Source organism: Pan paniscus, chromosome 19, assembly GCF_029289425.2.
Source record: "Pan paniscus chromosome 19, NHGRI_mPanPan1-v2.0_pri, whole genome shotgun sequence".
In the NCBI taxonomy this organism is placed as follows: domain Eukaryota; kingdom Metazoa; phylum Chordata; class Mammalia; order Primates; family Hominidae; genus Pan; species Pan paniscus.
The window spans coordinates 55820594-55843181 of record NC_073268.2 but is presented as its reverse complement, the minus strand read 5'-3'; the positions used below and the strand labels follow the sequence as shown (position 1 = coordinate 55843181).

The following is a 22588-nucleotide window of genomic DNA, read 5'->3' as shown; positions in this document are numbered from 1 at the left end:
TTGTGGTGTTAAAGTCTCCCACTATTATTGTGTGGGAGTCTAAGTCTCTTTGAAGGTCTCCAATAACTTGCTTTATGAACCTGGGTGCTCTTGTATAGGGTACATATATATTTAGGATAGTTAGCTCTTCTGGTTGAATTGAACCCTTTACCAACAGGTAGTGCTCTTCTTTGTCTTTTTTGATCTTTGTTAATTTAAAGTCTGTTTTGTTAGAAACTAGGATTGCAAGCTCTGTTTTTTTCTGCTTTCTGTTTGCTTGGTAAATTTTCCTCCATCCCTTTATTTTTAGCCTATGTGTTTCTTTGTGTGTGAGATGGGTCTCTTGAATACAGCATACTGATGGGTCTTGGTTCTTTATCTAGCTTGCCATTCTGTGTCTTTCATTGGAGAACACATTGAGATTTAAGGTTAGTAGTATTATATGTGGATTTGATCTCATCATCATGATGCTAGCTGGTTATTTTGCTAACTTGTTCATGTGGTTGCTTCACAGTGTCACTGTTCTTTGTACTTTAGTGTGTTTTTCTGGTGCCTGGTAATGGTTTTTCCTTTTCATATTTACTGCTTCCTTCAGGAGCTCTTGCAAGACAGGTCTGGTAGTAACAAGTTCCCTCAGCATTTGCTTGTCTGAAAAGCATCTTATTTATCCTTTGCTTATGAAGCTTGGTTTGGCCAGATGTGAAATTCTGGGTTGGAAATTCTTTTCTTTAAGAATGTTGAATATTGGTTCCCAGTATCTTCTGACTTGTAGGGTTTCCAGTGAGAGGTCGGCTGTTCATCTGATGGGGTTCCCTTTGTAGGTGACCTGGCCTTTCTGTCTGACTGCCCTTAACATTTTTTCTTTCATTTAGAGTTTGGAGAATCTGATGATCATGTGTCTCGGGGATGATCTCCTCGTGGAGTATCTCACTGGAGTTCTCTGGATTTCTTGAATTTGAGTGTTGGCCTGTCTTGCTAGAACTAACTTGGGGAAGTTAGTTCTCTTGAATCCTATGCTGAAGTATGTTTTCCAACTTGGTTCCATTCTCCTTGTCTTTTTCAGGTACCCCAATCCATCATAGATTCGTTCTCTTTATGTAATCCCATATTTTTTGATGGTATCGTTCGTTCCTTTTCATTCTTTTATCTCTATTCTTGTCTGCCTGTCTTATTTCAGAAAGATTGTCTTCAAGCTCTGAGATTCTTTTCTTGGCCTATTCTGCTGTTAATAATTGTGATTTCATTGTGAAGTTCTTGTAGGGTGTTTTTCAGCTCTAACAGGTGAGTTATGTTTTTCTCTAGACCGGCTATTTTGGCTGTCCGCTCCTGTATTGTTTTGTCATGATTCTTAGTTTCTTTGCATTGGGTTACAAGATGCTCCTTTAGGTCATTAAAGTTCACTGTTATTCACATTCTGAAGCCTACTCTGTCATTTCAGCCATCTCAGGCTCAACCCAGTTCTGAGCCCTTGCTGGAGAGGTGTTGCAGGGATACTCTGGCTTTTTGAGTCCTCAGGATTTTGGGGTTATTTCTCATCTCTGTGGGTCTATCTTAAACTTTGACCTTGAGGATGGGGTTTTTGTGGCTTTTTAAATTGTTATTGTTGTTGTTTCCTGCTTGTTTTTCTTTTAACAGTCTGGCCACTCTTCTGCAGGGCTGCTGCAGTTTGCTGGGGGTTCGCACTATACCCTAGTTGCCTCGGTTTTTCCCATAGCTGGAGGTATCATCAGTGAAGTCTGTGAAACAGCAAAGATGGCTGCCTGCCACTTCCTCTGGAAGCTCCAGCCCAGCAGGGTACTGACCTATTGCTGGCTCGAAAGTGCCTGTAGGAGGTGGCTGGAGACCCCAGTTGGGAGGTCTCCTCCAGTCAGGAGAAATGGGATAAGGGACCTGCTTAAAGAATGATTCTGGCTACTTTTTGGTAGACCAGCTGTGCTGTGTTGGGGATCCCTTCAGTTCCCATTCAGTTTGGGCTGTCCAAAGGCCCACAGGCTGAACTGGCTGAGAAGCTTGAAAGGCCTAGGTGGCAGCCTGCCCCACCCCTCAGGCACTCCATCCCGGGAAGAAATTAGAGCTCTGTTAGCCCCATAGAACATGAGTGACCTATAATTTTGATTTGCCCTTTTACTGGTGATGTTGGCATTGATCACAAACAGTGGTGTCTGCTAGCTTTCTCCTCTGTAATGTTACTTTTTCACCTTGTAATTAATTAGTATTAATATTTTGTGGGGAGGTAATTTGAGACTATGTAGATATCTCTGTTCTTCATCAAACTCAATTTATTCATTTACTTGATTTGATATTTACTTGTGGTTTATTTCATTTAATAGGTTATAATTTGACAATTTTTTAACAATTTTTTTCTTTTTAGAAATGTTTTATTTTGACAATTTTAGACTTATAGAAAAATAGTAAGAAAACTACAAAACATTCTTGGATACTATTCCCCAAATGTGAACATTTTACTGTATTTGCTTTATCCTTTCTCCCCCTTTTCCTCTTCTCTTTCTAGGTAAATATAAATGTGGGTGCATAATATAGACTTTTTCTGAATGGTTTATAAGTTGCAGGTATGATGCCTCTTTACTTCTAAATAATTTTATGTGTGTCTCCTAAAAACAAGGCATTATCTTGCATAATTATAGTATAACTATCAAAATCAGGAAATTAAAAATGTTTTACTGTTAATATCTCATCCATAAACCTTATTTTACTTTTTTCAGTTGTCTCAATAATATTTTTTATAGCCAAATAATTTAAGATGGGTGATTTTACAATCCATGATGTTGACTTTCATAATCCATGATGTTGAGAGGTTTCAGCATTTTTACGTTGATTCTTTCTCATCTCTGTGGGCCTATCTACCTTTGATGTTTGAGGTTGCTGACCTTTGGAGGAGGTCGATCTGTGTCAAATTATTCTGTCTTTTTAGTCTCTTTTAGTCCAGGATGATTGCTGAGTCTTTCCTTGATTTTCATGGCATTTATGTGTTTGAAGAGTATGGGTCAGTTTTTTGTGGATTTTCTCTCAGTTTGGGTTCATAGGATGTTTCTTCATGATTCAGTTCAGGTTATACCATTCAGGCAGGAAGGTCACACAAGTGAGGCTGAGTTCTTCCCAATGCAGCATATCTGGAGGCATATGCTGTTACTTGGCTCCATTACTGGCCAATGTTGACTTTGGTTGAGAATCTGCCAGGTCTGTCCGTGATAAAGTGACTATCTACCCTTTGTTTTTCACCAATGTCTTATGTGAACATAGTTTGAGGCTCTGTAAATATCTGGTTACTCTCAACATCTCACCCACTAGATTTAGCATTTCATTGATTATTTTTGTTGGGTCAATTATTATTATGGTGGTTGCCAAATCATGATTGTCTTCATCTTTCATTCCTTCTACGTGGATAAGTAAAACAAAACAAAACCAACCAACAAATAGGGGAGAAGGGAAAATTTATTGTTTTGCTGTTCAGGTTCCCTCCGCTTTGACCAGTGGTAGCCATTTCAAGCTGAGTTCATGTCTTTTTGAACTGTCCTTATTGTTCTTTGAATACTTCCTTACTTTCAGGCATAAGCTGTTTCAACCATACTTTGTATTTTCTCTGCCCCAGCCCTTGAATCAGCCATTTTCATTTTTTTCCAGAAGCCCTGACTTTCTTTAGGGGATGGTAATTAGAAACCAATATCTGGGCAGTAATTGTGGTAGATACGTATGGCTATTGGAGTTGTCATTGCTCATAGGCTTCCTCAGTGAACAGAGCAGAAAAATACAGCTAGATGGATAAATATACAAACATACATGCTTATATTCATCGATATTTCTACATTAGAATATACTGAAAACCATGAGTTCTTCCTGGTGATTCTAATTCCAGTTGAATCACACATGGCTCATTTTAGTTTTTTTTCCCCTTTCAGTACTCTTGACCTTTGAACAATGTGGAAGTTAGAGGGGCTGAACCCCACACAGCCGAAAATTTGCCTAAATTTTGACTTCCCTGTAATGTAACTGCTGACTGACCTGATTAACTACTGTTGACCAGAAACCTTACCCATAACAAAGTTGATTAATATATATGCTGTATATTCTATGTATTATACACTATATTCTTATAAAAGTAAGCTAGAATTGCCTTAGCTATTCCAGCTGTTTTGGGGTTCGATATAAATTTTAAAATAGTTTATCCTAATTCTGTGAAGAATGTCATTGGTAGTTTGGTAGCTGACTTCAAACTATACTACAAACCTGCAGTAACAGAAATAGCATGGTACTGTTACAACAGCAGACACATATACCAATGGAACAGAATAGAGAGCTAAGAAATAATGCAGCACACCCACAACCATCCAACCTTCAACAACTCCACTTAAGAAAAGCAATGGGGAAAGCAATGGGACTGCTGGGTCAAATGGCAATTCTAAGTTCTTTGAGAAATCGCCAAACTGCTTTCCGCAATGACTAAACAAGTTTAAATTCCCACCAGAAGTGCATAAACGTCCCCTTTTCTCCACAACCTTGCCAGCTTCTGTTAGTTTTTGACCTTTTAATAATAGTCATTCTGACTGGTGTGAGATGGCGTCTCACTGTGGTTTTGATTTGCATTTCTCTAATGATTAGTGAGTTTGAGCATTTTTTTCATAGCCTTGTTGGCCACGTTATGTCTTCTTTTGAAAAGTATCTGTTCATGTCCTTTGCCCACTTTTGATGGGGTTGTTTGTTTTTTTTCTTGTAAATTTAAGTTCCTTGCAGATGCTGGATATTAGACCTTTGTCAGATGGCTAGGTTGCAAATATTTTCTCCCTTTCTGTGAGCTGTTTACTCTGTTGATAGTTTCTTTTGCCGTAAAGAAGCTCTTTAGTTTAATTAGGTCCCATTTGCCAATTTTTGTTTTTCTTGCAACTACTTTTGGCATCTTTGTCATGAAGATCATTTCCAGGTCCTATGTCCGCAATGGTATTTCCTAGGTTATCGTCCAAGGTTTTAATATGTTTTCATTTTAGATTTAAGTTTTTAATCCTGCCTTTGCCTCCCAAAGTGCTGGGATTACAAGCGTGAGCTACCACACCCAGCGAGGAAGCCAAGTTTAACGTGTGTGCTCCACTCCTCCAACCTGGCCAAAGGGCAGTCATCATCACTGGCCACTACTGACCACAGCCTTTAGAAACTCCCCTTGAACGTGCTGGGCTGACCTTCCTCTGATCACAGGCAAGGTAACCATACACTCAAGGCCAATGATCCCATCTGCTGTGGGCTGGGTCATGCTCCCAATGCTTACAGAACCTGGGAGGCAGAGGAAAACTCTGCCCATCCCATGGGACGTTACCTGTAAGCTTTGAACACCAGAATCTTGAGGCCCATCTCTTTCTGGAAGGCTTTGTCTTCCTCTAAACCAGGAAGCTGGAGCAATTCCACCAGATTCTGTACAACAGATGCAACAAGAAAATTCATGAAGAGTAGATCTTAGGTTGAATTTTTCACAGAAGACCTTGTAAGAGCAGACAATGGTGAGAAAAAAAAAGCCCGAGGTCAATACAATGGGGAAAAGCCTGTGAAGTGACCTGGCAGCAGCCACACCTGCTGTCACCTCCATTCCCCTCTCATCTTGGAAACAGATTTGCCCTTTACAACTCAACTCATAGCTCACCCGCCTTCAGAGACTTCTTGGCCCATCTTAGCTGGAAGGGATCTGTTCCAGCGCTGAGCTTTTATTTTGCTTAGCATCTACTCAGATGCCTTGACTGTGTGTGTCTCACAGTCCTACTGACTGACAAACTCCCTGGGGGCCGAGATGGCATGGATTCAGGTCTCAGATGCTCTATGGCACCTGGGAGCATCTTACACAGGTGAAGTGCTCAGTGATGATCTGGGGTCACTATTCTCTGCAGATCAGCATGTCTGAGAGGTAGGGGCTCACAGCCTGTGGAACTGGTGTAAGACCTTTGTCTTTTCCCGGCTACTAACAGGTCCTGCTTGTCACAGCCCTTCCATGATACAAAGTTAAGTCATTTTGTGTCTGACACAGGCAAAGGAAAACGACAGGCCCTTGCCTTCCTGGTCCTCAAGGGTCAGCTGTAAGATGATGTCATAAAGCCGGATCAGGTCCTGGGGCCGGGGGAAGCACTTGCTGTCATCCTCTGGCTGCTGCTGCAGCAGAGCCCTCTGCAGACCTTTGGCCATGCTCTCATTACGCTTGATTGCCATTGACAGCTTGATGTAAGTCAGGTAGGTGGAATGCACCACACGTCAGCTCAAGTTATACTCAGAGAAGCAGAGGAACTGGGAGGACTGGACTACGAGTTGGGGCTGACCCAGAGGAAGTGGGGGGGTGCGTTGGGGCAAGGCCACAGCAGGGCCATTTGTCCTGGGCTTCAAGGGACCCTGTAATCCCAACTACTTGGCAGGCTGAGGCAGGAGAATCACTTGAATCCAGGAGGTGGAGGTTTCAGTGAGCCGAGATAGTGCTACTTCACTGCAGCCTGGGCGACAAGAGTGAAACTCCATGTCAAAGAAAACTAAAATAGGCTGGGTGCAGTGACTCACGCCTGTAATCCCAGCACTTTGGGAGGCCGAGATGGGTGGATCACCTGAGGCTGGGAGTTCAAGACCAGCCTGACCAACATGGAGAAACCCCATCTCCACTAAAAATACAGAATTAGCTAGGCGTGGTGGCTCATGCCTGTAATCCCAGCTACTCAGGAGGCTGAGGCAGGAGAATTGCTTGAACCTGAGAGGCGGAGGTTGTAGTGAGCTGGGATTGCTCCATTGCACTCCAGCCTGGGCAACAAGAGCGAACCTCCGTCTCAAAAAATAAATAAATACATAAAATAAATACGTAAATAAATACATAAATAAAATAGATATGTATTTATGCAAACCATACAAAAATGTTTGGCAACCATCGCAAGATACCTGACAATGTGAAATAGTTTTATTACAACTGGCCTGACCTTCAAAGGCCTTCACAGCTCCTGCCTTCATGTTACCGTCTACTATGTTCCTCGTGCACCTTCCACTCAGCACAAACAGGCTGCACTGCCTCCAAAACACATCACTTGAATCCTGCCTCTGCTCCTTTGTCCATCTGAATCACCCTCTCCACACTTCTGACCCTGTAATCCTGATCTCACTTCATGAGGCAGTTCGCTTCTCTTTTGCATTTAGCTTTCCCCGGGGTACACTGTCAGTAGCCTACTGTCTGATGTCATCAGTCAGCACTTCATCAGAGGCAATTATGTCCACAGAGCTTTTGGCTAATTACTGTCACTCCTCTTTACATGTGTGCATATGCATATCATCTTTCCCTAATGAGACTGGAAATCATGATTCATTCCCTGGAGCAGTGGTTTCCATAAATGACCAACCCACAGACCAGTGCAAACTGGCTGCAAAAGAGCTTCCTCTGAGGAACTTATTAGAATGCAGATTCTTTGACTGCATGGGAGAGGAGGATCTCATAAATCTGGGTGTAATAGGCACAGAACGTTAGGTGTAATATGGGCGGGACTCTGGACTCAGCATATCCAACAAGCTGCTGGCTGATTCCGACGATGCCGATGAATTGCCAGGTTGGGAACTGCTGCCCCCAGAGAACCTAGCAGAGAGCTCTGTACGTGGTAGGTGCTCACTCCCCTATTGTTTGGATGTATGCCTCCTGATAATGAACTTGATCGTAACATTATTGTTGCATTATGCCTGTATTGTTTCCTTAAGTGAAGGAAGAATGCTTTTGAGTACCTAATAGGTGGCAAGCTCTGTGCCTACTTACATACATGAACTATTCCTTTTAATAACCTTTGGAGATAAAGTGGCATTTCCATTGGGCATTGGAAATCTGAAGACTTTCGTTTACAGCTGTTGCAACAGCAGAACTAGAATTCGACCTCCGACATTTCTGCTCACCAGAGGGCATGAACTGCTGGTTTGTACCTGGCTTGCAGATACCTTCTTTGGGCAGCACAATGTTCAAAATTAAAAAAACTACCAACACTTCTAAACTGGTTACTTTGTATCAATATCTGGGTTTCTGGCTTCTCTTCATGGGAAAAAAACAAACAAACAAAAAGGTTTGGTGAACACTGGGGCCCACATTCCTGCAGGGCAACAGTCACATGGAGACTTTAGATGGGCACGTGCCCAGAACACACTAGAGTCCCCATCGCTCCCCATTCTCTTACATTCTGTTCCCAACTAGGTTCTTATAGGCCTGGGTTTGTGCCTGTTGCACACTTACCTACTCTCTTGCTTCCCACTGGTCAGGAAGTCTGGCAAACTTAAAAGGCCTCTTTTTGTTGCTCTCTCCTGTATGGATCTCTCATCATAGAGGTGTGTGCATTTCTGACTTTGTGATTTCAATACTAAGGAAGCTGTCGGCACATTATCAAGGAAAACGGGGATCGCTGCTCCCCAACGTACACATTCTGGTGTGCCCCAGTAAAATTCTATATTCAGCCTCCAAACTAGCTGGGAAAAATGTGGCAAATCATCTACTTGCTCCAATTCAATGGTGTTTAGAAGTAAGAAGTCACTGTGAGCAATGCCACCAAGTGGTGGAGAGACTCCATGCAGAATCGCCACCTTCAGCCAGAGAGGCTGGGAGGCCGAAGACCTCTCTCAATGCACAGGGCCATTCAGAAACTACAAACAAAATGCTTGCTCATCTCCCTAGGCCACTCCTTCCGAGGCTTTTTGAGACAAGATCTCACTGTCACCCAGGCCGGAGTGCAGTGGCACAATCAAGGCTCACTGCAACCTCAACCTTCTGGTTTCAAGCGATCCTCCCACTTCAGCCTTTCGAGTAGCTGGGGTGACTACAAGCATGGGCCACCACACCCAGCTGATTTTTTTTTTTTTTTCTTTTTAGTAGAAATGAGGTCTCGCCATATTGTTCAGACTGGTCTTGAACCAACACATTTTTAGCTTTTTAAAAGACAGCCTTGGCCAGCCATGGCAGCTCACACTTGTAATCACTGCACTTTAGGAAGCTGAGGTGGGCAGATAGCTTGAGCTGAGGAGTTCAAGACCAGCCTGGGCAACATGGTAAAACCCCATCTCTACAAAAAATACAAAAATTAGCTGGGTGTGATGGTGCACATCTGTGGTCCCAGCTACTGGGGAGGCTGAGGTGGGAGGATTGCTTGAGCCTGGGAGGTCGAGGCTGCAGTGAGCTGTGATTACCTCACTGCATTCCGGCCTGGGCAACAGAGACCCTGTCTCTATTAAAAAAAAAAAAAAAAGAAAAAGAAACCTAAAAACAGACTGGCACTTAAAAGAGTTGTGCTTCATTTTTTGACTTTCTGTATTAATTTTGTTTGTTCCTTTCCTTAAACAAGCTGCCACTGCTGCTGATTCAACATGTTTCATTTTATACTTTTTTTTTTTTTTTTTTTTTGAGACAGAGTTTCGCTCTTGTTGCCCAGGCTGCAGTGCAATGGTGTGATCTCGGCTCAGTGCAACCTCTGCCTCCCGGGTTCAAGCAATTCTCCTGCCTCAGCCTCCCAAGTAGCTGGGTTTACAGGCATGCACCACCACACCTGGCTATTTTGTATTTTTAGTAGAGACGGGGTTTCTCCATGTTGGTCAGGCTGGTCTGGAACTCTCAACCTTAGGTGATCTGCCTGCCTTGGCCTTCCAAAGTGCTGGGATTACAGGAATAAGCCACTGGGCCTGGCCCATTTTATACATTTTTAATGTGTATTCTTGCTTTTGGAAAATGTGACCAGAGGACTATTAAACTCTTTTAGCATCAGTATAGCAAGGAGGTAAAAAAACAAACAACAAAACAAACAAAAAAAACCCTTTTTGTAAAATAGGATTGAGTATCATTGGATTGAGCACTTACCAAGCAACTGTGCCAGGCATTTGTGTCCTTCATTTAATTCTTACAAGCCTGAGTGTTCGGTATTTTAATTTTATAGGTGGACAAATAGAAGCTGAGGGTGAAGGACCTACAGCTGTCACCTTCATCTCTTCTCAACACTGCCACCTGTCCCCTTGGATCTCCCAGACAGACAACAAGGGACATCTGTGGTTTCTCGGTGCCCCCTAGAAACCTCGGGTCATTTCAAGGCATTATGCAAATGAGAAGCTTCCCTTCTCTTCACCTCATCTCCTGATCTGCACAAAAGTGACTGTAGGACCCAGTGTAGGTACCGATGTAGGCACCAATCCTCAGTTTACCACCTGCTCTCTACTTGCTTCCCTGCCATAACTTTCTAAAAGGGATGTGAGCCATGTTTAAAGTCACCTGATCACTGGAGGGATCTTGTTCTCCCCCCTGTAGTAGTACCTCTGTAGGGTAGTACCCACTGTAGGGATCTTGTTCTACATCAGTGGTTGCCAACCTTTTTGGCACCAGGGACTGGTGTTGTGGAAGACAATTTTCCACGGACTGGGGGGCTGGGGGGAATGGTTTCAGGATCAAACTGTTCCACCTCAGATCATCAGGCATTAGATTCTCATAAGGAGGGCACAACCTAGATTGCTAGCATGCGCAGTTCACAACAGGGTTCATTCTCCTGCGAGAATGGCATGCCGCTGCTGATCTAACAGGAGGCAGAGCTCAGGTGGTAATGGGAGCAAGGGGGAGCGGCTATAAATACAGCTCACCGCTCACCTGCTGCTGTGCAGCCCGGTTCCTAACAGGCCATGGACGGTACTGGTCTGTAGCCCAGGAGTTGGGGAATCCTGCTCTACAGAGTTTCCAACCTCAGAGATGAAGCATCCCCTCTGTAAGTCAGAAAGAAATTATTCAAGTAGGAGAATTAAAACAGGATCACAGAGAGGGAGGCTGAAGAATCTGACATTCTTTGTTTACTTGTATGAGGAAAAACAGCACATAGAGGCATCCACAGTATTTAATTTGTTTGGATAACAGTTACAGATAAACAGGTACACCCCATATACAATTACCAATACTTTTTATACAGTTCATATTTCAGTACATCAACACTATTTTATTTACACTCTATTTATATACATCTTTTTAAATTTGGATTATTGTCCATATGCTTTATATTTTTTATTCCAGTGATTTCCCTTTTAGGAATTTATCTGAGGGGAGAATACTCTGTAATTACTCCATAATTTGCAGGCAAATATCATCATAGCATTTTTTAGGAGAGTAAAAAGTTATTAACAACTTATATTTGTCTCACATTAGAGGAATGGTTAAATAAAGCATGGGGTATTCATTGGATAAACTATAATGCAGTTGTTGAAAATGATTACCAGGAGTTTTTGCTAACATTTATGGGAACATGCTTATGATATGTGAACATTTTTTTAAAAACAAGACATAAAGTTGCATATACTGGAAAGAATACCTTCAATATTGAAAAAAATACTATTTAGGAAAAAGGACAGAAGAAAATCTGCCAAAATTTTGACAGTGGTTGCCTTTGTATTAAGAATATAAAAGGATTCCCTGCCTTTTTACATTTTTCTCTGCTTTCCAAAATTTCCACATGAATATTATACCTAGTAATCAGAAAAAAATACAGGGACACTCACTCTTATCCTTTACATTTCTCTCCTGTTTGGACCTCAGATTCCTCAGTAGAAAATTAAACTAGATGCCAGCCTGGGCAATATGATGTCACCCTGTCTTTACAAAAAATGCACAAATTAGCCAGGTGTGGTGTTGTGCACCTATAGTCCCAGCTGCTTGGGAGGCTGAGGTTGGAGGATTGCTTGAGCCCAAGAGATCAAGGCTGCAGTGAGCTGTGATCTCGCCACTGCACTCCAGCCTGGGTAACAAAGCAAGACCCTGTCTCAAAAAAAAAAAAAAAAAAGAAAAAAAGAAAATTAAACTAGACAAATTCTTAGGCCTTTCTCTTTTTTTTTTAATAGTCTTATATGAAGACTATTACTTCATTTCCTGTGTTTTGTGTTAAGATGAGCTTTAAAGCAACTCTGAAAAAGAAGAGGGTGCCTATAAGTAATTCATAGACTGTTTAAACAATAGTAGAGGATCTAAGCATAGATCCCAAGAGGTAAAGGGAATCTTTATCACTTTGGGAAATTTTACTGATAAATAGAAATTATTGTCAGTACAGTCCACAAATATGTTTTTTATCAGCCTTCTTTCCTCCCTGTCTTCATCTAGCACTGTAGCCTGTGTTCCACAGAAAATATAGTCAATAAAATTCAACATTCTTTACTAGCTTACTCTAATTTGTGGTTTGCCATAAAGTATTCCTGGTAGAGATAATAGAGATAATATTTAACTGGCTATGAGAAAGGAAACACTATCGTATATGATACACCCCTTTTTCTACTCATTCCAACAACTATGATACAGCATGTTTCCTTTTGAAGCACATCAGTTTTTTCCTTGAGTGACCATTTCAAAAGATGATGACAGTTAATATCTTGTTACTACAGAATTTGTACTCAAAAAAGAAGTCTATAACCCAAGTCCAAGCCAGATTTCCTTTTCTAAAAAAAGAATTTTCCTCTAAGTTCCCCTTTTTAAATGAGCTCTTTAGCCTGGATAATTATGCAGTGCTAGAACCTTAACTGCATGATCAAACCCAACCTTGCTTGTTTATAACAGCATTTGACAGCCTCGTGACTCTCACATAGGGAAAAAGTCTCGCCTGAAAACCCATGCTAAGCTGCATGTCTTGAGCTGTGCCAATTTGTATTCCAGGCAGCCTAAGGTTCCCATCGTGAGTTTCAGGAAGGGAAATTCATGGAGGAAGTTCACCTCTGGAAGGGTGAGGAGCAATAAATAGGGTGGGTGATGGACATATGTGACGTTTGCCACAGAGAGGCAGTCAGTATGGGCCTTGTGGTCCGGGCTCTGCTTTGGGACACAAATATAAACTGTGTGAAGTCTTATGGTAGCATTCATAACCCTGATGCTTCACCCACCTTCCCATACATTAGAGGGACAAACAGAAGGATCCCAGCTCTATGGTTCTTGATTGTTTGTCAGGTAGCAGCCAGGCATGGAGAGGGAAAAATTCTTTCTTTTCTGCTGCACTCTAGATCCTTCCTTCTCTCCTCCTTCTTCATTCTACACCACCCCCAACACATATCCCTGCACCCCGCCCATTCTTTGCTCTCTCTCCTTTCTTACACTTAACTCCTTCTTGCTCCACAGCCTAACATGCTGATTAACAGGACCCCAAAGGTTTGGGTGGGTATTAGGGGCTTTCTCAACAAAAGCAGCACACTCTTGAGCTTGTTCTTCCTTTTGTTGCCATCTCAGATAAAAAGGCCCCATGAGGGAGGAGACAGATAAGTATAGACTTGGTATTCTGATAACTCTGTGTTACATGGGATCAGATGTAAATGAGTTGTACCCTGTGGTGTTTCATGCTCTACTGTGTTGTCTTCTCATGGTGAGCTTTTCTGTGCCCTTATTTCATCCAGCTCTGGTTTCTGTGTTTCATGTTATTTCTCCTAGCCTCTGTAAACTCTGCAGCATACTAATAATGCTTTGGCTTTCTGATTAAAGATAAATGGCTTACTATCACCACCCCTGGCTTGAGGGCCAGCTCACATGTAATCCCTTATAGGATTCCAAAGTTGTTAAATAAATGCAGTTCTTTTTGTCATTTTGAAGCATTCAAAAATTTTTCAAGAAAAGCTATGATCATATAAATAGAAATTTTATCCAGAATGTTACAATGTAACATTTGTGAATAAATGTGTAGGTGCTGTATTTGCTCAGACTCTAGTTTGGGTTGTGTTTTCTTTTCCCTTTTTTTTTTTTTTTTTTGAGACAAGGTCTCTCTCTGTCATCTGGGCTGCAGTGCACTGGCGTAATCACAGCTCACTGCAACCTCTACTCCCAGGCTCAAGCAATCCTCCTGAGTAGCTGGGACTAGAGACATGCGCCACAACGCCCAGCTAATTTTTAGGTTTTTCTTTCACATAGACAGGGTCTCACTCTGTTGGCCAGGCTGGTTTCGAACTCCTGGACTCAAGCAATTCCCCCCACCTCAGCCTCCTAAAGTGCTGGGATTACAGGCCTGAGCCACCATACCCAGCCAGTTATATTTTCTTTTTCCTTATATAGAGTAAAATAAGGGTGAGTGACCGAGAGGTTGATGCATAGCTAGATCACCAGTTTAAATGCCTTCCCACACACCCCTTTCCTCCTGTTCCCTCTACCTACAGGTTGTAGATGAGCATGAGAGTGTGGAGCAGAGTCGGCGAGCGCAAGTCGAGCCCATCATCCTGGACAGCCGTCTCCGTGCTTTCCCCAGTGAGGAAGAGCTAGGGGAAGATGAGATGTACTACTGTTCCAAGTGTAAGACCCACTGCTTAGCAACAAAGAAGCTGGATCTCTGGAGGCTTCCACCCTTCCTGGTATGTTACAGTCCTGCCTCTGAGAGAGCAGGAATCTAGCATAAAAGAAAGAAGACATGAACAAACAGGAGGTTTTGTTATTTTTGAGAATAAGACTTTTCCTGCAGCAGTGTTTAAAACACTTTCTGTACAAGGTTTTTATGTTGAATACAGAGATGAATCTTTCTACAAATATTTGGTAGTTCCTTTTCCTAAAGAGCTTACAACCTAGAAGAAGAGATCAATCATGTAGACCAGTAACTGCAATTCAGTGTGATGTGAGAACTGCCACAAGGGGTACAACGTGGTGAATTTGAACTTCAGGAGAGGGTGAACTTCTGGCTCTGTGGAGAGAGGAAGCTCAGGCTAGCCCTTTGTGGACTCTAGAAGAGCAACTGAGCCCGGAGCCCCCAACACCCACTGCACATAGTCATGTGGCTGTGGCACGCTGCTGAGTTGAGTGTGTGCACAAGCACACCAGTGCACTAGGGCCTGTGTGTTCTTTTAGATTTAATTTACTTCTGCCTTCTCCCTTCATGGATTAGGAGACTGTCCTTTTGTTTGTCAGGAGAGTTTGAAGTGACAAATCTTCCTATTCATTAAGATCAGTGTAACTGTAAGGTACTGGCCTATTTTAATCAGATATTTATATGTATTTTCTTTCTTTTTTCTTTTTTTTTTTTTTTTTGGAGACAGGGTCTCACTGTGTCACCCAGGCTGTAGTGCAGTGTTGTAATCTCAGCTCACCACAACATCCACCTCTTGGGCTCAAGTGATTCTCTTGCCTCAGTCTCCTGAGTAGCTGAGATTACAGGCATGCACCACTACCACCTGGCTAATTTTTGTACTTTTAGTAGAGATGGGGTTTCACCATGTTGGCCAGGCTGGTGTCGAATTCCTGACCTCAGGTGATCCACCCACCTTGGCCTCCCAAAGTGCTGGAATTACAGGCATGAGCCACCATGCCCAGCCGTATTTTCTTATTCTAATCATGTCTCTGTCACACTACTCTGTGAAGCTGAATGTAGGTTTTTCTTAGACCAGAACAGCTTCCCAGGGAATGATGCACAAGAAATTAATAACACTGGTTGTCAGCTAGCTCCACAGATAAGAACTAGAGGGAAGGGGCAGGCTTGGGGACAAGGTGGGGGGGGAGGAGGGGGAGACCTTTTTTTTTTTTTTTTGAGATGGAATCTTGCTCTGTCGCCCAGGCTAGAGTACAGTGGCAAGATCTCAGTTCACTGCAAGCCCCACCTCCCAGGTTCACACCATTCTCCTGCCTTAGCCTCCCGAGTAGCTGGGACTACAGGCGCCTACCACCATGCCTGACTAATTTTTTGTGTGTTTTTTATTTGTTTTTTTTAGTAGAGACGAGGATTCACTGTGTTAGCCAGGATGGTGTCGATCTCCTGACCTCGTGATCCACCTACCTCGGCCTCCCAAAGTGTGGGGATTACAGGTGTGAGCCACCATGCCTGGCCAAGGGGGAGACATTTTTTAAAAAATTGAGGTACAATTAACATACAATTAAAAGCATAAATTTTTAATATCCAGTTTGATGAATTTTAACAAGTATATATTTTCATATAATCATCAAATAAAACAAGCAGAGCGGTCATGTAGCCCAGTAACTGCAATTCAGTGTGATGTGAGAACTGCCACAAGGGGTACAACGTGGTGAATTTGAACTTCAGGAGAGGGTGAACTTCTGGCTCTGTGGAGAGTGGAAGCTCAGGCTAGCCCTTTGTGGACTCTAGAAGAGCAACTGAGCCTGGAGGCAGTACCCACTGCGCAGTCACGTGGCTGTGCCACGCTGCTGAGTTGAGTGTGTGCACAAGCACACCAGTGCACTGGGGCCTGTGTAGAGGCCTTTAGCAAACCATATTTTTGAAGTCTTTAAAAAATAATGAAGAGTAAATGTTCTGTTATATATTCCCAAACATTCACATGTATTTGACTTGTTTTTTCCATGTAAATTTTGTATCTTCAGAACACTTTAATGCGATATTTTCTACCTTTACTTCTCCAGATTATTCACCTTAAGCAATTTCAGTTTGTAAATGATCAGTGGATAAAATCACAGAAAGTTATCAAATTTCCTTGGGAAAGTTTTGATCCGAGTGCTTTTTTGGTACCACGAGACCCGGCTCTCTGCCAGCATCAACCACTCACACCCCACGGGGATGAGCTCTCCAAGCCCAGGATTCTGGCAAGAGAGGTGAAGAAAGTGGATGTGCAGAGTTTGGCTGGGGAAGAGGACATGCTCCTGAGCAAAAGCCCATCCTCACTCAGCGCTAACATCAGCAGCAGCCCAAAAGGTGAGGCCTGGGGGCCTTATGCAGTTGCTTTCTTGGGACTCCTGTAGGCTACATATGTTTCTCTGTCTTCTGTTCTGGAACATCAGGTTGGTTGGGTGGAAGGAACCTATCTGGAATCAGACCTATCTGTATTTGAGCTATGTAAGTTTTATCAAGAGATTCAGCCTCCCTGAATCTATTTTCTCATCTGTAAAATGGAGATAATGCCAGGTTTACAGAGTTGAGAGTTTGACACATGGAGAGTAAAGCACTTCACACAGTGCCTGATGTATGGTAAACAGGAATGGTAGCTGCTGTCTTGTCTCCTTATAGTGAAAGTTCTGAGGTTCCCTATCTTTCAGGGGGTCTAGAGGATCAAAACTCTTTATTTATTTATTTATTTTATTTTTTATTTTTTTGAGACAGGTTCTCACTCTGTCACCCAGGCTGGAGTGCAGTGGTGCAACACAGATCACAGCTCATTGCAGCCTCGACCTCCTGGGGTCAATCAATCCTCCCACCTCAGCCTCCTGAGTAGCTGGGACTACAGGCACGCACCACTGCACCTAGCTAATTTTTGTATTTTTTGTAGAGATGGTGCTTCGCCGTGTTTCCCAGGCTGGGCTCGAACTCCTGCACCCAAGTGAACCTCCTGCTTCGGCCTCCTAAACTGCTGGGATTACAGGTGTGAGCCACTGTGCCTGGCCCAAAACTATTTTCATAAAAATACTAAGACAATATGTGCCTTTTCACTTTTATTCTCTCACAGATGTACAATGGTGTAAGAGACAACATGACGTGGAATAATATCGTCACTTTGACAGTGAAGATCTGTGCTAATGTATTGTACTTTTTCATGCCTCAGTTTTAGTTTCTAATACAGGAAATATTGATAGATAAAATTCACATAAAAGTTCTAAAGGTTCTCAATAATTTTTAAAGGTATAAAAGGGGGTAGGGGTAAGAGGCTATAACCAAAAAGTTTAAAGCCTTACAGGATTTTTGTGAGACATAGAGGTAACAATGGACAGCAAGAAATTCCCAGTACCATGCCTAACAATAGGAAGTACTCAGTAAATGGTGGTCGCATTTTTTGTCTAATTTTACAAAGGAGAGGAATATGTATTTGGAAAACTCCTTACTCTTAATAATTAGATTTTTTTCAACTGAATCTGACATAAATCATCTTTCTGCTATTTTCTGAGTCCCTATAACCTACTTTACATTTTTAGGACATTGTTGCTTATAGGGACTCGGCATTGAAGAAGACAAAAATGTAACTTACCTGCTACATAATAGGAACTAAAGGGTAGCCAGTCACGACTCCCCTGTCTTTACCTTTGTGTGTACATTTGTGAAGCTAACCTCAGAGTTAGCATTTGGGGCTGGCTTACTTTGTGGCATTTGGATTTGTGAATCTTTTCTTCTGTCCTGTTCACAGGTTCTCCTTCTTCATCAAGAAAAAGTGGAACCAGCTGTCCCTCCAGCAAAAACAGCAGCCCTAATAGCAGCCCACAGACTTTGGGGAGGAGCAAAGGGAGGCTCCGGCTGCCCCAGATTGGCAGCAAAAATAAACTGTCAAGTAGTAAGAAGAACTTGGATGCCAGCAAAGAGAATGGGGCTGGGCAGATCTGTGAGCTGGCTGACACCTTGAGCCGAGGGCATATGCGGGGGGCGGGGCAGCCAACCAGAGCTGGTCACTCCTCAGGACCACGAGGTAGCTTTGGCCAATGGATTCCTTTATGAGCATGAAGCATATGGCAATGGCTACAGCAATGGTCAGCTTGGAAACCACAGTGAAGAAGACAGCACTGATGACCAAAGAGAAGACACTCATATTAAGCCTATTTATAATCTATATGCAATTTCAGTAAGTGGTTTATTGTATGGTTTTCGGAGAGTGGTCTGTGTTTTGTTCACTTGTCTTCATGTATTCATCAGCAAGTATTTTTCAGGTCCTGCTTATTTCCTAGCATTGAGCTTAGTGATAGAGAAAGTTAGCATAGAAATCTGGGCCTGCCCAGGTGTGGTGGCTCACACCTGTAATCCCAGCACTTTAGAAGGCTGAAGCAGAAGGATCGCTTGAGCCCAGGAGTTTGAGACCAGCCTGGGCCCCATCCCTACAAATAATTTTAAAATGGAGCAAGGTATGGTGGCATTGCCTGTGGTCCCAGCTACTTGGAAGGCTGAGGCAGAAGGATCACCTGAGGCCAGGAGGCCAAGTCTTTAGAGAGTTGTGATCACTCGACTGCACCCCAGCCTGGGTGATAGAGCAAGCCCCTGTCTCAAAATAATAATAATAATAGTAATTACATTATAAAATGATTGTTTATCCACACAAGACTTGGAGCTTATGACTTTTGTATTTTGCTTTTTGCTTATTTTGGTTTTAGAGAAAGTTAGAGGGTTCTAAAATATTTTCTCACCTACTGATCATTTACATGATCACTGTTCTCCTGCTCAGATCCTAGTGCTATACCCTGGCCATAGTACAGTTAACTACTAACATACATCCACTCTCTTATCTCTTACAGTGCCATTCAGGAATTCTGAGTGGGGGCCATTACGTCACTTATGCCAAAAACCCAAACTGCAAATGGTACTGCTACAATGGCAGCATCTGTGAGGTAAACATTCTCAATCTTTGAATGAAAGTTAGAAACAGAATATCAACAGAACTGGGGAACATTTGTTGAAATAATGGACTATCTCTTGAATAGGAAATAGATATTTCTGTTAGAATCAATATATAGATGCTCTCAGTATTAAAGAAACAAAAGTGATATGCAGAGTAGGGAATGAAAACATGAGTAGTGAGGAAAAATAAAGAGTTAGTTGACCGGGCGCAGTGGCTCATGCCTGTAATCCCAGCACTTTGGGAGGCTGACGCAGGCTTAGGAGGTGGATCACTTGATGTCAGGAGTTCAAGACCAGACTGGCCAACATGGTGAAACCCCATCTCTGCTAAAAATACAAAAATTAGTTGGGCATGTTGGCACATGCCTGTAATCCCAGCTACTCAGGAGGCTGAGGCAGGAGAATGGCTTGAACCTGGGAGGTGGAGGTTGCAGTGAGCCAAGACTGCACCATTGCACTCCAGCCTGGGCAACAAAGCAAGACTCTGTCTCAAAAAAAAAAAAAAAAAAAAAAAAAGGAGTTAGTTAATGCAAAAAACTCCTATCTTCTAGACTGTTAGAATTTGATGGGGTTGGACCAAGTGCAGTGGCTCACGCCTGTAATCCCAGCACTTTGGGAGGCCAAGGTGGGCAGATGATGAAGTCAGGAGATCGAGACCATCCTGGCTAATATGGTGAAAGCCCGTCTCTACTAAAAATACAAAAAAATTAGCCAGGCGTGGTGGCACATGCCTGTAGTCCCAGCTACTCAGGAGGCTGAGGCAGGAGAATCACTTGAACCCAGGAGGCAGAGGTTGCAGTGAGCTGAGATTGTGCCAGTGCACACCAGCCTGGTGACAGAGCAAGACTCCATCTCAAAAAAATAAATAAATACAAAATAAATAAATAGAATTTGATGGGGTTTTAGGTCATTCTGTTTTGACTTGTCTATGGTCAAAATATTTTCTCCAAAGCAAACATTGGAAATAATGGGGCTCATTTTAAAGGGGCAGGTGTGAGACAGCCAAACTAGTGAGCTTATTGGAAGCAATCAGGTTTAGTAATTACAGAGGGTTGGTCTTCCCTTTCCTGGCAAGGATTTAGAGCCATAATAGTGATGGCTTTTTGTTAAAGGTTTTTCTTGCCCTTTCAGGAACGTCACCCTGATGAAATTGACACCGACTCTGCCTACATTCTTTTCTATGAGCAGCAGAGGATAGACTATGCACAATTTCTGCCAAAGATTGATGGCAAAAAGATGGCAGACACAAGCAGTATGGATGAAGACTTTGAGTGTGATTACAAAAAGTACTGTGTGTTACAGCAAAGCTACCACTCTGGCTGCTAGACAGCTTGGTGGGGAGGGAGATGACTCCTTGTAGCTGATACTTGGCAAAAGTGTCACTGAGAGGCAAGCTAAATGTAGTTATTTTATCCTGTTAGAATACAAATTCTAATTAAAATAGTTAACTTTAAGAGTAGTAGTAATTTTATTTTGAAGTCTCATGCAAGTTGTCTGATAGAGAACTTTCAGGCAGATCCCACCATTAGCCTGTAAACAAAAGGTTTGGCACCAGCCACCTGGGACCAAATAAGAATTCAATTGTGCTTGTCCAGATATGAACAAATATGTAGTGAGTATAGAGTTTATCAATAATCATAACAAATATTAAAGATTTCCTTGGAGTCAAAGTAAAAAACAAAAAATTGTAATGTTGTCTAGGGATGACATGATATGCTACCTCCTTTTTCCTGAAGTTTTATTCCATTCTGTTGACAAGATGGAGAAAGCAAGATCATGAAGGTGTGCAAATGATTCTTACGGCATGGGCGAGGATTTTTCCATTTATTTTTTAAAGTTTCCATACCCTTTCTTTGTCTTTCTTGCTTTTTGTTTTTGCCGTTGTGTTTATGTTTGAGATACAACCAGTCATTGGTGGCAGGGGCATAGAGTGGTCAGTCTGAAAGGGAGGCTCTCTTAAGAGCTATGTGCCTTCCACCCAGAGGGAGACCCAGTAGAAAGAAAAACATCCTGGGAAATCCAGCTACCATGGCCCTCCCAGTGGAGGCATCTTACAGTTAGGATACTTCAAGTATCCTCAGAAATGTATTCTGCACCCCCGGCCCCGCCCATGCTGAGGGAAGGGGAGCAGTTGCCAATATTTGCACCATCGTCACATGCACATGTTGCAACAAGAGCTTCTGGGAAGGTAAGCGGCATCGGAGCTAGGTCACGTTTCACAATTAGTGGTTGTTCTTTTCCGTGTTTATTTTGCACTTTAAAAAAGAGAGAACACATGCAAATGAACTTGCTTGTGTGTATTTGATGGCTCTAAGGGCTATAAATTACAAACAAAACACATCCCAGACATTAGGAGTTCATAAGTATATTTAATGAAATTGGTGGTTTTAGGAAGTCAACTTTAGTTTTGCTTTGTTTGCATGTCCACTAATTTTTTTATTTTGATATTAGTCTTTTTAAAAAAATTTTACAGTAGTCATTGAAAGTTATGTTTCTTTGTTTACTTCATTTTTTCCTCTAATTATTCAAGACTGGGACAAAAGTATAAATATTATTTATTTCAGGTAGAATTTTTTTCGTGTAGTTTTTTAATATATACTTGAAGGAAATGTTTCACCTTATTTTTGGTCTTTGTTGATTCATTTAGACCCTGCAAGTTGATTCTCATTAATTGTCAGATTCCACTACACTTTCTTCCTCATAGGTAGTAATTACCAGTGTAACTAAACATTTGTGTTCTGATATCTGAGGCCAGTAACTATTAATATCTAGTTCTCAGAGCATTTGGAAAGGTTATCTTAAATGGCTACCTAAATTGAAATCCTTTTCAGAAAAAATATAATTGCAAATAGGTAGGAGTGGCCTAAATTATCTAATGTAATAAAGTCAGACAAAATGCATACTTTATAGTTTCAAGATTTTCAGTATATAAAATCTGTCCTTTCCTACCTGGACATGTCCCATTAAAAAGTGGAAGATTTTAAATAATTTCTTTACAGATGTTTTATTTAAGCAGGTAGCACAAACTACTAATGTTGTTTGATCTGTGTTTGTTATACTGGTTGTAATTAATTTTTTTAATTCATGAACTAGCGGAAAATTTATTAAATTAACTATTAACCACATTCACCTTGTAAATGACTGTATAAAACTTGTTGACAATGCACTGACTTTAGAAAGATGTTAATGTGCATAAATAGAGTGTAAATAAAATAGTGTTGATGTACTGAAATATGAACTGTATAAAAAGTATTGGTAATTGTATATGGGGCGTACCTATTTATCTGTAACTATTATCCAAACAAATTAAATACTGTGGATGCCTCTATGTACTGTTTTTCCTCATACAAGTAAACACAGAAAGTCAAATTCTTCAG

At 41.9% G+C, this 22588-nt stretch overlaps 1 protein-coding gene and 1 pseudogene across 1 annotated transcript; both read left to right on the top strand.

The window, feature by feature from the left end:
• Positions 1-413: 413 nt before the first annotated feature.
• Positions 414-22580, top strand: LOC134729513 (ubiquitin carboxyl-terminal hydrolase 6-like; annotated as a pseudogene).
• LOC129394389 (protein FAM106C) lies at positions 6807-9887 on the top strand. The gene has a single exon (XM_055101237.2). The coding sequence runs from the start codon at positions 6956-6958 to the stop codon at positions 7463-7465; it is 510 nt and encodes a 169-aa protein (XP_054957212.1). The 5' UTR covers positions 6807-6955; the 3' UTR covers positions 7466-9887.
• Positions 22581-22588: the final 8 nt, after the last annotated feature.

Coding starts and splice junctions, on each gene's coding strand:
- LOC129394389 (XM_055101237.2), top strand. CDS start 6,956: ATGTTACCGTCTACTATGTTCCTCGTGCACCTTCCACTCAGCACAAAC.